The 14,508-nt window shown below is 49.7% G+C and overlaps 2 protein-coding genes across 4 annotated transcripts in view; one reads left to right on the top strand and one right to left on the bottom strand.

Annotated features, from left to right (window-relative positions):
- PPARGC1B (PPARG coactivator 1 beta) overlaps positions 1–10,271 on the top strand; it is a 114,631-nt gene extending 104,360 nt beyond the window's left edge. For both annotated transcript variants that reach the window (XM_032627126.1, XM_032627125.1), the window contains 2 exons: positions 1,419–1,573; positions 2,511–10,271. In XM_032627126.1, coding sequence (XP_032483017.1) covers positions 1,419–1,573; positions 2,511–2,611 — 256 coding nt within the window. In that variant the 3' untranslated portion in view covers positions 2,612–10,271. The remainder of the gene's footprint in view (positions 1–1,418; positions 1,574–2,510) is intronic.
- Positions 10,272–11,066: 795 nt separating this feature from the next.
- PDE6A (phosphodiesterase 6A) overlaps positions 11,067–14,508 on the bottom strand; it is a 70,731-nt gene continuing 67,289 nt past the window's right edge. Inside the window, exons 21-23 of one of the 2 annotated variants that reach the window (XM_032627064.1) lie at positions 13,982–14,065; positions 12,085–12,232; positions 11,067–11,677 (exon numbers count right to left, since the gene is read on the bottom strand). In XM_032627064.1, the coding sequence (XP_032482955.1) occupies positions 11,598–11,677; positions 12,085–12,232; positions 13,982–14,065 (312 nt within the window). In that variant the 3' untranslated portion in view covers positions 11,067–11,597. The remainder of the gene's footprint in view (positions 11,678–12,084; positions 12,233–13,981; positions 14,066–14,508) is intronic. The other variant, XM_032627065.1, reaches the window with a different exon arrangement.

Here is a 14,508-nt window from a genome sequence, read left to right as displayed (position 1 = left end):
AGAATGGTGGTGGCCAGGGCCTGGGAAGAGGGGGTATAGGGAGTTGTTGTTTAATGGGTACAGAGTTTGTTTTGCAAGATGAAAAAGTTCTGGAGATCCATCACACAAACTTAACACAACTGAACCGTACACTTCAAGATGGTAAATTTTATGTTATGTGTTTTTATCACAATTTTTTAAAAAAGTCATTACACAAATAGAACTGTTTTAAGTTGTGTGCAGTCTTCAGGATGTCAAGTGAAGATAACCTGTAAAGACAAAGCGATCAAATTAATCTCTAAGGAGAAGGGTCAATTTGTTAAGATTTAAAAAGCAGGCATGAGTCTCAGACATTTGAAGAATCAGAAGGGTCCCAACTTTGGCCTGGTTCAGAGAGGTGTCAGGAAATGTGATACAGCTGAGTGTTTACAAGGCATCTGCTGTCACTAGGCCTGTGCTGAGTAGTAGGAGGGTCCACATGGTCTCTGTCCGTGAGGAGTCTGTCTGGCAGATGGGTAGGTCGGGGTTCGTTCTCTTGTTGTTTGTGGAACTGAGGAGCCAGGTAGAACTGACTTTAGGTCCCCCTCACCTCGGCATCCTTCTCAGGCAGGCTTCCCTCCTGGTAGCAAAGTGGCTGCCTCCAGCTCTAAGTTTGTCTCCTACTCGGAGAAGCAGGAGTCTCCCTCACGGTTCCAGCAAAGACGCGGGATGGAGTCTTTGGGGTTCTGCTTTGGCTGACGGGTTCATCCTTCAACAAATCACTGGCCAAGGAGGGCCACCGTTGTGTGACTTACCCTGGCGCCCTGAGCCCAGCTGAGCACAGGGCGCTGTTGTCAGAGGACGGGGAGTAGAGGCTGAGCAGGCGGGCACGACACATCTCCCATGAAGGATGAGATGTGTACGGAGTACCATCGATCTCAGCGAAGGTGAAGGCCAAGTTAGCAGCCAAGGAAGGGCTGGCTGAGGCTGCCTTTGAAGGGTGCAGGACTGGGAGGATGGGGGCATAGGTGTGGCAAATCCTAGAAAATGGGAATCCTGAGGGAAGTAGAGGGGAGCGTGAAAAGGATCAGCTTTCGCGGCGGGAAGCCTGAGTTTACTTCCCTGCTCTGCCACCCGTCTTTGGGCAAATTCTGAACTCAGAGCCTGTTTTCTCACTCCAGAGGGGGGAGGTGACAACAGCCCCCCATCACAGGGGGGTCTGAAGAGCGTGTGGGGCGATGGGTGGTGGCCAGCCCCGGGCCAACATGCAGTAGATTGCCTGTTCTTACTATGACTCCATCGTGGAGGTCAGCCCCGTGACTGTCGTTGTGTCTATCGAGGGGCCATGCGAGACAGTTACAGAGTCTTCATGGCTTTCTGCTCCTCACCTAGTGGCGGGTGGTCTGACGATGTCGACCGAGCTGGCCCAGTGACGCGCTCCCCTTGTCCTCTCTCCCCAGAGGTGAGAAGTACGGCTTCATCACCTACCGGTGTTCTGAGCACGCCGCCCTCTCTCTGAGGAACGGCGCTGCCCTGCGGAAACGCAGCGAGCCCTCCTTCCAGCTGAGCTACGGGGGGCTCCGGCACTTCTGCTGGCCCCGCTACACTGACTACGGTGAGTACGTAGGCCCCGCACATCCCAGTCAGACCCAAAACGTCAGGGGCAGTGACCTCCTTTATTGAAACCTAAAGCCCACTCTGGACACAGCTGCCACACCCAGACTCCCCTGTGCTGGTGAGTATAACTTGGCAGCCACTTGGCCCGGAGGCTGGCCTCTGGTGCATCTTGTCCTGTGCCAGGACTGCTACCAAAGAGATGAAGCCTCTCGTGGCCTCTTGGAAGGTCCAATCTCGTGTTCACAGCCACCTGGCAGAACCATGGCTACCATCTCTTTGACCTCACAGGGCCAGTAACTGACCTGCCCCCTTGAGGGGCATCCACGGCGGCCCCGACAGGCAGCAGCCTTGTCCATTAATGGGCTGCAGTGAAACTGTTGTCACCATGCCTAGCCAACTGGGGACAAGTCAATGAAGAAGGACAAAGTACCATTTAGGAGAGAGTTCTTTATAGGGGAGAGTCCGGTGCAGCCTCCGGAGTGCAGGGCTGAGTGTCAGGAGACCCCGGAGGCTCCCGGCCAGGCAGCGCTCCTGACTGCATGTCCCCCGTGGGGACCCATTTCCCTGGCCATGCGCTGAGGGATTCATAGTTTCGTTGGCTGCCTTACGTGACCTCCTCACTGGTTTCCTAATGGGCAAGAAACTGTTAAGGGAAGTAGAATTAGAGGCTTTTGGAGCTGGAAAGGAGCTCTGGGGGACTCTGCTTCAGGCCTCCCCATCCTACAACCAGGGCGACCCAGGCCCTGAGACACTGCTCACATGGCAGAGGTGTTCCAGCAGGAGGGCAGAGCTGCTGCCCGCCGCCCGGTGCTCTCTGAGGCCTCGGGCCGCATCCGCTCTGTGGTGCTGACCCCAGCGGCAGATTTTCTGGTCCGCTGGCCTTTCTGAGCTGCTCGCTGCCTTCCCCTCTCACTGCCTCCTCCACCCCCACCCAGATTCTAATTCAGAAGAGGCCCTGCCTGCGTCAGTGAAAACCAAGTATGAAGCCATGGATTTTGACAGCTTACTGAAGGAGGCCCAGCAGAGCCTGCACTGATAACAGCCTTAACCTTCGAGGAATACCTCAATACCTCAGACAAGGCCCTTCCAATATGTTTACGTTTTCAAAGAAATTAAGTATATGAGAAGGAGAGAGAGCGAGTGCGTGAGAGAGAGAGAGAGAGAGAGAGAGAGAGAGAGAGAGAGAGAGAGACTTGGAACTGCTGTCCTTTTAAAACAAACAAAAAAATCAATGTTTACATTGAACAAAGCTGCTTCTGTCTGTGAGTTTCCATGGTGTTGACGTTCCACTGCCACACTAGTGTCCTCGCTTCTGACGGGTTGTCCTGGGTGCGTTCCAGACGCTGAGTCCGTCACCCGCCTCCCCTTCCTCCCCGACCGACGTCCCCTCGTAGACGTGCAGCTGTGTTCACCATACCATTTCTTGTCTGTAGTGTGTGATGATGAAATCGTTACTTGTGAATAGAATCAGGATTATAAACTCATTTTTAATTGAAGAAAAAAAAGTAGATCCTTAATGTATTTATGGCTCAGATGTGCTGTGCCTGGGATTATTGTATTGCTTCCTTGATTTTTTAACTATGCACTGTCGTGAGGTGTTTGCCACTGAGCTGCACTGCTCCCTTTGCCAGAATGCCCCAGAGGTGCTGGGTGGCCAGAAGCCTGGTCACCGGGGAGGTGTGGCATACAGCCACAGCTGGGAGGAATGGAGAGAGGTTTCTGGGCCTCTTCTGCTGAGTGCTGCCTTGTCTCTCATTGAGCAAGTTTGGGTCCATTTACAATCAGAGCCCTCATCTGGTGTCCAGCTCACGCTTAGAATTTGTGCCTGGCCGTGAGTGCTCAGATCCTTGCGGACCTTGGAAGGAAGGTGGGGTGAGCTGTGTTATTCCCGTTTTCCAGGCAGTGCCCCAAAGAGGCGAAATGACTTGCCTGGGGTCCCACAACCAGTGAGACTACAGAGGAACGGCCCAGCCCGGGCCTATCCTAGGATAAAGAGGCAAAGTTGCAAGGACTGGTAGAGGTGGGTTCAGCTAAAAAGGACAACAGGCTAGACGCTTCCAGGCTCATTTTGTGGGGGTAAGTCAATGGCTGCCTCACCAGCATGGGGCAAGTTTAGGCTCTGGTACCAGTCTTGATCCAAGGGGTCCTGTGGTTTGCTTATACCTGTGGACATGCCATCACAGCTTCAGTGATGCACCTGGGTTGACACAGAGAGGCAACCTGGGAGCGGTCATTCACCCTTTTTGGGCCAGTCACCAGCCCATCCTCCTTCATCTTGATTTCCCTTTTCTTCACCTGTAAAGTTGTTTTGGTGGCATGGGGCAAGGGGAGCAGGAGGGAGACATGAGGGATGGGGATGGACAAGACAATCTCCAAGCTCCTCTCCGACTTAAAAAACGTTCATTGGGCTTTACTTTAAAATTTGTGTTCTTGAGTGATGTCAGAGCCATGTCCAGCTTGGATGTTCTGCAGGTGCCTTGGGGGCCGTTTGTGAGGGAGAGCATGGCCAGGCAGGGTAAGAGTGCATTGCTTCTGCTTCAGACAGAGCGGCTCCAACTTGGACTCTTTCACACATCAGGGTTCCTTGGGAAATTTTTGTGTTTAAAAGAAAAAAGGTCTTGCTGCTTAAAAAAAGTTTGAACTTGACTCATTTAACTAAACGAGGTGATTTAATCTATTATTAATGCCGGGCCTATTTCTTTGGGAATTGGTAGTTATGGGGTTTTGGTTTGTTTGTTTGTTTGTTTGTTTGTTTGTTTTTGCAGTACGCAGGCCTCTCACTGTTGTGGCCTCTCCTGTTGCGGAGCACAGGCTCCGGACGCGCAGGCTCAGCGGCCATGGCTCACGGGCCCAGCCGCTCCGCGGCATGTGGGATCTTCCTGGACCGGGGCACGAACCCGTGTCCCCTGCATCGGCAGGCAGACCCTCAACCACTGCGCCACCAGGGAAGCCCTGTTTGTTTGTTTTTAAGATTATAAAATACCTCAGTAGGTTAACTGGGCCGTTGAACCTCTCCTGAGAGGTGAGCATGCTCCAAGCCGGCAGAGAAGGTTGGAGGAGACAGGCGTTAGAGGAACAGAGAATTTGAGTTCCTGTGTATCATGTCACTTCACCTCTCTGGGCCCCAATTGTCTTTTCTGTGTAATAGGCTGAGGGGGAGAATTAGGCAAGCTGATCTCTAAGGTCCTTGCCAGGTCTGATAGTCTTAGCTTCTCCTAAGGTGGTATCTAGCAAATACATAGTGGCATATGGGCCACTGCTCCCATGTCCTCGGCCAGTAGCAGACATAACTAATCAACCACAGTACTCATGTCCTCTGAACTTGGTCATGCTATTAGAATCCTCAACACAGTTCTGAGCAGCCATTACTAACTGATCAGAGTTTAACCTGTTTAACCTTCTGGTCTAATCTTTGAATGGTTTCTGTTATACAGAACTATATGGTGGTGGGTTTCATGCAGGCCCATCCCTGATCTATGAGAGAAAATTCCCCTAAAGCCCTTCCTTGGCACAGGACTCCCAATATTACTCCAACACAATCCCATTTCGGGGTGGGGGCCAAGTGGAATAGTGGGCAGGAACATGTTTGGGGAAGGCAGGGTTTATGAGGGTGGACCAAAAGGGGACTTTGCACAGCATGGACCTGCACATTCTAAATTCTTTTGATAGCTGTTCACTGCCTAGCATGCAGTAGGCACACAATAAATGGTTATGGAATAGAATGGAATGGAATAGAATTTAAATCCACCCGATGCCTCCCCCTAAGTCCTGATTTGCACCAAGGAGTAAACTGAGATTTCATCCTGTGGAAAAAGTAGGAAGGAACTCTACATTCAGAGTCTGGAGAACTGGGTTGAGTCCTGGCTCTGCCAAAAACTGTCTTTGTGACTTTGATAAGCCACAGAGTCCCTTCCTCTCCCTAAGCCTTGGTGTGCCAGAAGGGGTCAGACTAGATGATCTCTAAGCCCCTCCTATTTGCTTCTTCCTTGATTGCACTAGCCTAGAGATTCTACCATGAGAAGACGGTACCTTAGGGTAAAGAAATGCAGATTTTTAGTGAAGGACAAGCGTGTCCCCTCTTCTGGGTCAGCTGAAGCTGCCCTTTCACTTCAGATTAATACAAGGCACTTGAAGGTAGTTAGACATTGGCCCTTGAGTGTAGTACTGGGACGTGATATGCCTAAGGTCGGGGCTGGGGCCCGCTGACGGGAGAGGGTGCCCACCAAAGGCATCAAGAAGTTTCTTCTCTCCATCCCGTACATAAAAGGCTGCAAGTTCTAAAACTGACCAACCCTGCAGACAACCTCCATCTGGAAGACTCATTCGGTGCTCTATATTATTTACCAAGGAGACTCCAAGGTCTCTCCAGACAACTAGTCAACCTTGGTCTCTTTCCCACCAAATTAAGGAGTAACCCAGAGGGAGCAGCTGCCATTGGCAACCATCTCATTGTAGCTCTGTCCTAGTATTTGCTCTTGATCATGTTTACATGTGATTGCCATAAAAGCTTACAGTAGACTGTGTTGGTAGCCACCCATGCAAGGCAGGTTGTACTGTCCATCTCTGTGCCGTGCTGGTGTTTTCCAAATATGTCCGATCTAAACGCTAAGTGGAATTCTTCCATCTCCTTCCTCAGTCGGTACAGGCTGAATCAGAATCCTCACTCCTGGGGGCTCTGGTTACCGAAGGAAAATGCATCAAAGAGGTAAAAAATATGAGTGGATGGAGTGCAGCTACGGCGGTGACCCCCTTCCCCCCATCATACCTTGCCCCCCAACCAGAACACTGCTTTGAGACCCAAAGCACCAGTCAGGTGTCTGCATCTGCTGTGAGTTCTCACAGCCTTGCGTGTCAAATGTGCCCAGCAGAGAGGCAGGGCTTCAGGGGTTCCAGGGTGGGAAGAGGAAGGGAAGAATGCTCTAAGCTGCAAAGACTCGGTACCCAGGTCCTGATGTGGGAAGACATGCAATCAGAAATCTTTCTCGCCTAAAGCCTGTGCTTGTTGATGTTTGGAGAGCGATTTCTTCTAGATGTATGCAGTATACGTACTGAGGGGACAGGGGAGGCATGACAGTGCAGCCCTTCTGCAGGGATGGCTTGGAACCCTGTCCTAGGCCTTAGGTTCAGTTGAAATGACAGCTGAGCCTGCAGCTTGAGAGATGGGACATCCCAGCTGTGAAGCAGAATCAACCCCAAAGGATTTGTTGATCTGACTCACTGACGTCAAAACTGCAGTATTTTCTTACCATTTGAGATTTAGCAGTTGTCCTCAGATATGACCAAGGAAAGAAATTGAATGTACAGTAGCAAATAAAGTGAACCTAATGGTTTCAATGGCCAAAGAAGAGGGATCCTTCCCATCGGGGCAGAAGGAAACCGGTCTGTGCTTACGTGCAATATGTTTAAGCTGTTCCCCAAGTCCCTGAGGCATTTGCACATATAGATGGGCTCCAGGGCTGTCTGCTGGGTCCAGGGGTACGGGGTAAATGGAGGGAGAGCTTGGGAGCTGGGAAACCCTCATGCATAGCGATGCCCTTGGCCCAAAACAGACGTGAGGTGGAGGGCCCCTGAGAGCGGGCTGTAGAATGTCCAGGAAAGTAGGCAGAGGCTACCTTTGCATGGAACCAATAAAAGCACTTTGAGAAAACCGCAGCACTCAGCCTGGCTCCGTGTTTCTACACTGGCGAATATGGATCTCCTTGGGCTGTGTGAGGCCTTCTCCTAGGGATTGGAACAGGGGATCAGGAAAGGGGCTGGTGAGGGAGGAGAGAGCAGAGATGCCTTCCTAGACATCAGCCACAGGAGAGCCCATTCTAGGGCCAGCCCTTTGCTGGCCTCTTTGTTGGAGGCCCTAAAAATGGAGTGGTGCTTTTCAATCTTGGTACCTATTTCTGTAAAAAAAAAAAAAGAAAAAAAGAAAAAAAGAAAACACCACAGCTGATTGAAATGGATTTGCAGAGCAAATCATTTATCTATAAGCCATCTCAAAGTGAGAAACCCAGAGTTTCTTGCTTGCTATGTGGTCTTGGGCCACTGTTTCCTCATTTACAAATGGGAATATGGGATGGAATGAGCACTAAAGTAAGTCCTTTTCACCTCTGATAGACTCAGATTCCCATCCTGGAGCCTCAGGAATCCATCACTAACCCACGAAACCAATTCCATTCTCTGACTGCCCAGCTCACATTCAGGGTGAGAGTTCTCTGCAAGGTAACCAACCCGCGGTGGATTCAGACCCACATGGTCCTGGCCGAGTTACCTTATATGAGGAGGCCGGCTCCCCGGGACAGATCTAAGCCATAGTTTCTGGTGGGGTGGTGAGAAGTAAACCCCAGCTTGGCTAGGTGGCGATGTCGAGCCTCACATGAGCCTCGTCATTGTCCCCGCCGAGCAGCTTTCAGTCCGAATGTTGTGACCACTTGGCTGATTCTCTACTGCTCACAGACAATACTAGCAATACACTTGTTTTTCCAAAACAGCTTAACTTAGGCACTTTTCACACATTTCTTTCAAATGATTGTAAAACATATGGGGCAACAGGAGGCGTGGATCACACTGCATATGTTTAGGGCAACTTTTGTTTTTTGTTTCATTATAGCAGCGGTGACTGAGGCTTCAAGATCGGGGGACAGATGTTTAGGTACTCCATCAGAATGCCTTGCACGTTCAGAAGCAGCACAGAAATCCAACTGCCCTAACTGGGGGCTCGGAAAATAGGGTTTTGTAGGTGGTCGTTCCCTGGGCTGTGCAACAGTGTCTCAAAGACATGTTTTATAGCCAGAAACCCCCCTCTGCTGTACCTTTTGTCAAAGGATCCTCCAAGCCTCCTTTTTCACTTTGCCAGCCTTGCTCGTGGGTGACTTTTGAAGGGACTGGTCATCTTCCACCTCAGCACTTTGCCTTATCAACGTCTAGCCGCCATCTAGTGGCCAAAGACTGTATCTACCAGCTACCCAGATGGAAGGCAAATAAATCCTTTTGGCTACCTTGCTGTCCAACGCCAACTTTGGGAATGAAATGCAAGGTCATGAGCAAACTGTCTGTGTGTTTTAGAGCACAGTGTAACACCAGTCAGAAGCCCCAGAAGCAGCCACGCAGACTGAGAAGTAATACACTAGCTATCCTGTTGGCAGCAGAGACAGGAGTGGACCCTGTGCCCAGGTGCCCAGGAGGGGTTTACTGTAACTGCAATACTGGCAGCGCAGCTGCTGACCTTGTTAAGTGAACCTCTGCTCTGTGCCCCCCACTGGACCCTCGGGACAAGCAAAGAGGTTGAGTGTGAGGATTCTGTGGGGGGCCTGGCCATGGCCTTTGGTATGGTCCACCGAATAGCCAAATAGACTTTTTTTGTTTGTTTGGTTTTGTATTTTAAAATCTTGTCAAATGTTTTTGTGTTAGGAATAAAAAGTCATAAACTACTCCCAACTTTGTTTCTGGAGGAATGTTCTGATTCCAATGGAAAGAGGTTGGAAATCTCAAGGGGTGTGCGGTCAGAGTGGTCAGTGGACCAGGGAAGTGGACCACTTGGATTTCCAAACGGTTTCTGGGGAAGGTGGCCATCCAGAAGTCTGGCTCAGTGCAGTCTGCTCCGGAAATTCACACCCACCCCCTTCACCTACTTGTGCCACGGGCTTAGCATTGGTTTGGAGCATCTGCTTCTTCCAGAGGCAGCTGCTAATGTTGAAACCAACACAAGATTCCTCTCCCCAACCCCAGGTTTCTAAAGAAACAGTGTCTGTAGCTAGCCTTAATCGACTGGGCAAGGTGGTCCCTATGGTCCCTTCCAGCATTTCCAAATATTGGACTCAAATCCTTTTCTCTTAGTGTGACCATGCAGCCTAGAGAATTCTGAGCAATAGGAAGCCAGGGCTTTCCCTGGCTCTGTGACAGGGTCAAAGCAGGGAATGGCTAACCTTGTGAGGTTTGGGCTTCCCCAGGGGTACTACTGTAGGGGGCATTATTTATTAGGAAGCTCAACAAGGTAACTACAGCCTGGGGTGTGTGAGCGCAAGGGTGTGCGCGCACGCGCGCGTGTGTGTGTGTATGCATGTGTGCACGCCTGTGTTTGTGTGTATGTATGGAATTACATTGATGCATTTCTTGAGAAAGGTGCAAGAATTTCACCTACACAGAGGGACACATCTGCTTTGTTATTTATAATAGAAAGCTAAAATTTAATTTTTTAAAGGACACTGCTGATGATTGAGAATCAAGTTTTTAGTTTTGCTATTTTTTTTAATTGGTAGAGGATTTTTTATATATTTTTTCCATTTTGTTGGGTTGTGTCCTTATTTATATAAATACATTATCCCTGAGGGCAAAGGAAGAGAACTTCTTTGCTTTTAATTATTATGGTTGGCATTGTCCCCATTTTATTTCTGGTGTGGTTTATCCGTCTTACCTTCTAAATGAGAAACTGTTTTCCTGTATTTGTACATTGTCAGATTCTATAGTTTCATAGATAATTTAACCAAATCGCTCTATGTATTATTATTCCGTGAGTATAAAGTTCTATTTTAACGTCTGTAAATACTTCAGAACTGGCTTCTTTTCTCAAACTCCCACTGTGGAGTTATTGTTTACATCACAAAAACTGTAGAATCTCTATGCTCATGTACTGTAAATAGTGAAGTGATCTGCTTATAAATAAACTTAACAAATACACTATGGAGATTAAAAAGAAAATACCACCCACAGCCCTGCCCAGGTGTGTCTTTCTTCACTGGTCCTACGACGTGCTCCTTGAGGGTCGCGCCGGCTACTAACTGGGAAAAGGATTCTAGTTGCAGCGTCATCTCTCAGAGAAGACCCCAGTCCAGGTGTGCCCCTCACTCCAAAACTCTCCGAGCTCGCTAGTCCTTTCTTCATAGCACTTTTTTGTGGATCATGATGAACCATTGAGACTTGCCTCACATAACATTGTTCCATTCTGGCTTCTTGCCGGTATGACTCTTATAAAGCTATGTGTACCACCTTGTGAACGAGGACTCCCTTGTTTTGGTATATCCGCTTTTTCACACAAGCACACTAAATATATGTGCTAAAAGAGAGATTTTGACATTTTGGTTTCAGACAACGACACCAACTGATGACTGTGAAACGGTTTCTGGTCGGAGGATATGGAAAACTTGAATTGTGTGCCATATTTGGGTGAACTTGAAACTTTTTCCTTTGCTCACTTACTCCCAGTGAGAGCAGTGACGAGTGGCCTCTTCCAAGACTTTCCGTCTTGGATGTGTGTGCTATTGCTGCGGAGTTGTCCTGTGTTGGGCCAAGATGGCCAGGCCTTAACACCTGCCATGGATCAGTCACTGGGTGCAGGCCACCACCCTTGGGCAACTGTCTCCCTGCGGATGAGGTAATCCCCGAAGGGGCTGAAACCAAGGGCTGTCTGCTGACAGCGCTCATCACTGCTGGGAACACAAGTCTTCAGTAAAGGGTCTGTGCAGCTCATCACAGCACCTGCCACAGCTGGATATTAGGGGTTCGTGTGTTGCATGTGATACGGATGTGGTTATGTTAGAAAACGCCCATATGTCTTTAAAGATGTATAATGGAGGAGTAAACGATATGTCTGGAATTTGCTTTTAAATATTTCAGCTAAGAAAAAAATGAAAAAAATATAAAAGGACAGACGAAGCAAATGTGGCAAAACTCGATATTAGAATCTGGGTGATGGGTAGGTGGAGATTCATTGTGCAGTTCTCTACTTCTGAGGATGATTGCAAATTTGTGTACTATAAAATGAAAGTATAAGAACAAAAATGATTCTAGGTAAGCAAGTGAGTCTGGCGCTAACGTTTAACTGAGTCTATGAAAGGCAAAATGTTGGTTGTAGCTCAATAAAAAGTGCTCACAGCCAAAAAGAGCCTTGAAAGCCACTAGGGAAGATGTAAACTAACTTCTTCAGTCTTCAAACCCTATAACTCTGACTTCTCAAGCAGGTGCATGGTTTCCCACTGGCTTGGGTACCCTCCTCCAGTGAAGGGTGGGGCCGGTCTGGGCGTGGATCCCCGCTTGCGCTACTGGACACAGCAGGACTTGGATGCAGGCGCGCCTCCACCTGAACCTGGTTTTCCCCCAGGCTGATTTCCTGCGGCTGCTGCTGCAATCAGACAAGAAAGAGAACACACCAGATGAGAGGAGGCTGTGGCGGGCTTTCCCTTTTACCTGGTTTGGACCAAGAGTTGCAAACTCCAGGGCTTTCAGAGGCCCTATGTCTACCACTTTATTATTGGAATCTGTCCTACACTGGCTGGGGGCAGTCAGGGAATCCTTGCTGGGAGCCTCAGTCTTGGGAACCAGGCTCTGCTACTGCTCACAGTGTGACTTGGCCATGACACTTCACCTCTGTGGGCCTCAGTGCTCTCATACGTAGAATGGGGACAGCTAGGTCGTGGGGAGGCCCGAATAGGTCCACGTGTGTGAGGCTTTGCGGTCCCGCCAGGCACGCCATGAGAGCTCGGTGTGTGTGGCGTAGGGGCTCTCCGTCCTCCCCCTTCCACAAACCTTGGTTGGCTGCCTGCCCTTTCTGCTTCTCCTCCTCCTGCATCTTCATCTTGGCTTCATACTCGTCAGCGAGCACCTTCCACTCCTTGCGGTTGTTGGTGATCCCATCCAGCATGGGAGTGATCTCCTCGTGGAACCGGGAGAATTCCTGGAAGAGAGAGACAGAGCCTCTGGCGCAGGAGTCGAGCCCTGGGGTCCGGGTTCCAGGTGGAGCACAGTGGGTCGTGTCTGCACTGGAATGAGCTGCCCGGGCGCGTTGCAGCTTCCGTCCCCAGCGGTGTGTGTGACGACACTGCAGGGCTTCTGGCCACAAGGTCCCATGCCTCTCCTGCTTGAAACCCTCCTGTGGCCCTCCCTGGTTTTCAGGATGAAGCACAAGCTCCTTCACAAGGCTTTCAAGCTCTCCAGACCCAGTGCTCTCCCCCTTCACCAACTTGAACCCTCCGGACATTGCAAATCTGTCAGTTTCTGTGGGCTTCAGTCCAGCTCTTGCCTTTGCTGGAACACTCTAACTTATCCCTTCTTTTCCCTTGAGGCCTCCACTTAGACATCACTTCCTCAGGGAAGCCTCTTCTGATCCCCAAGGTAAGTCAGGTCCTCTATTAGCAGCTCCCCAAACCTTCTCTTCCTACATCTCACTTCACTGTAATGACTCCATTTGCCAGTCTGCCCCTGGAGCTGTGAGCTGGACAGGGCAGGGACATCTCTGCTCATTCATTGGGGTGGCCTTGGCCTAGTACAGGGTCTGGGGCACAAAGACAGTCAATATTTGCCGAGTGAAATCGGGATAGGAAGAGGATTCTTAAGGTCTCTTAGCTCTAAGAATAAAAATAATTTCTTTGAGCACAGCACGTGACAGTTTATGAAGTGCTTTATCTCCTTTGATCCTCAGAAACTCCTGCGAGGTGGGAAAATGAGACTCATTACTCCTAGATTTCTAGGTGAAGAAATGGAGATGCAGATTGGTGGAGATTTGCACAAGGTAAGAATGGCAAATCCAGGGTCTACTGTGGAGTTCAGCCAGAGCCAGCTGTGCTCAGAGCTGCCTGGGTTCAGATCTAGATGCTGCCACCAGCTGTGTGAGCTTGGGCAGGACACCGTGAAATCAGGACAGCACCTCATAGGGTTGCTGTGAAAATGCACGTAAAGCACATAGCCCAGTCTTCATTTCATATATTACTGATGGTCATGGAGAGCGTCAACTATGCTGCCCTGTTGCTCAGAGGACCCCAGGTAGTCTGCGTTATATCAGAGATGCACTTGTACGCCCTCTGGGAGCAGAAGGGCTGCAGCTTACGTAGCAGGAAGAGCCCTAGACTAGGGGTCAGGCGTCCCGGCCCTGATGCTGTCTCTAGCTGACTCCAGTGACCTGGCCCTGTGATTTCTCCTCTCTGACCTCTGTCTCCTCATGTAACATGGCCAAAATAAAAATAACAAATGAGAGGGGGGTGTGTGGCACAGATAACATGGATTGGGGCGTGGTGGGTTTCTCAAGAGAGAGACTAACTTTGAGCCAAAACTCAAAGTGAAGTTCCAGATTATCTTTTGGCAATTGAGTAACTGTAACCTGTCATATTCCCACAAGCTGGGGAAGTTAGGAAGGCATGTTCCCCACTTCTGCTATGCTCCCCACTTCTCTGCCTGAAAACACAATATGTCATTTGTCCCGCAACTATTTATTGAGCAACTAGGATATACAAAGCTCCGGGCTCTGGCCTGGGTATGCAGTCACACAAGCTCCTCTGGGGCTGTCCTGAGGACCAAATGCCATTGGAGGTGAGAAGCGCTTTGTAAAGTATCACTCGTCACTTGCCAGGGTTTTTTATTCCTGATGTCATTTGGGAATCCCGGGCTCATCAAAGACATCTTGTTGGGCCTTTGAAAGCAAAGGACTTACCTTGTAGACAAAGGTGCAAACGAAGTCAATGAAGCCGACCTGAAGCTTGGGGAGTTCGTCCGCCTTGTTTCTGTCCATCATGGGCTGTCGGGGGGGAGAAAGAGTTAACTGCACTGGGCTCCTCCTGGCCTGATGCAGCAAGGGGACCCACCCTACCAATGAAACATTCTTGCAAAACAAAAACCTTCTAACTGGTCTCCCTGTGTCTGGTGGGGGGCCGGCTGACAGTTCCAGCCAAGTTTACTTTCAAAGTCGATAGGTTCTCAGCTTGACCAGGTCATCCCCTTGCACGGTCTGTGCTGTTAGAACAGAGCCAGGGGAGGTGGACTCCTAGACTGTCAGAACTGAAAGGGAAATCTAAGTTTTGGTGTCCACTTGTCAATCACTACTTAGCTGAGTGTGCTAAGGACACATAGCTTAAAGCAGGGTCCTCAAACTTTAGGAGAGAGCACATTGCTGGCCCACCCCCAGAGTTTCTGTTCAGGTAGGTCCAGGGTGGGTCTGTGGATTTGCATCTGTAATATGTT

Source organism: Phocoena sinus, chromosome 3 (genome assembly GCF_008692025.1).
Source record: "Phocoena sinus isolate mPhoSin1 chromosome 3, mPhoSin1.pri, whole genome shotgun sequence".
NCBI classification, from domain to species: Eukaryota; Metazoa; Chordata; class Mammalia; order Artiodactyla; family Phocoenidae; genus Phocoena; species Phocoena sinus.
This window is presented reverse-complemented; position numbering and strand designations above follow the sequence as displayed.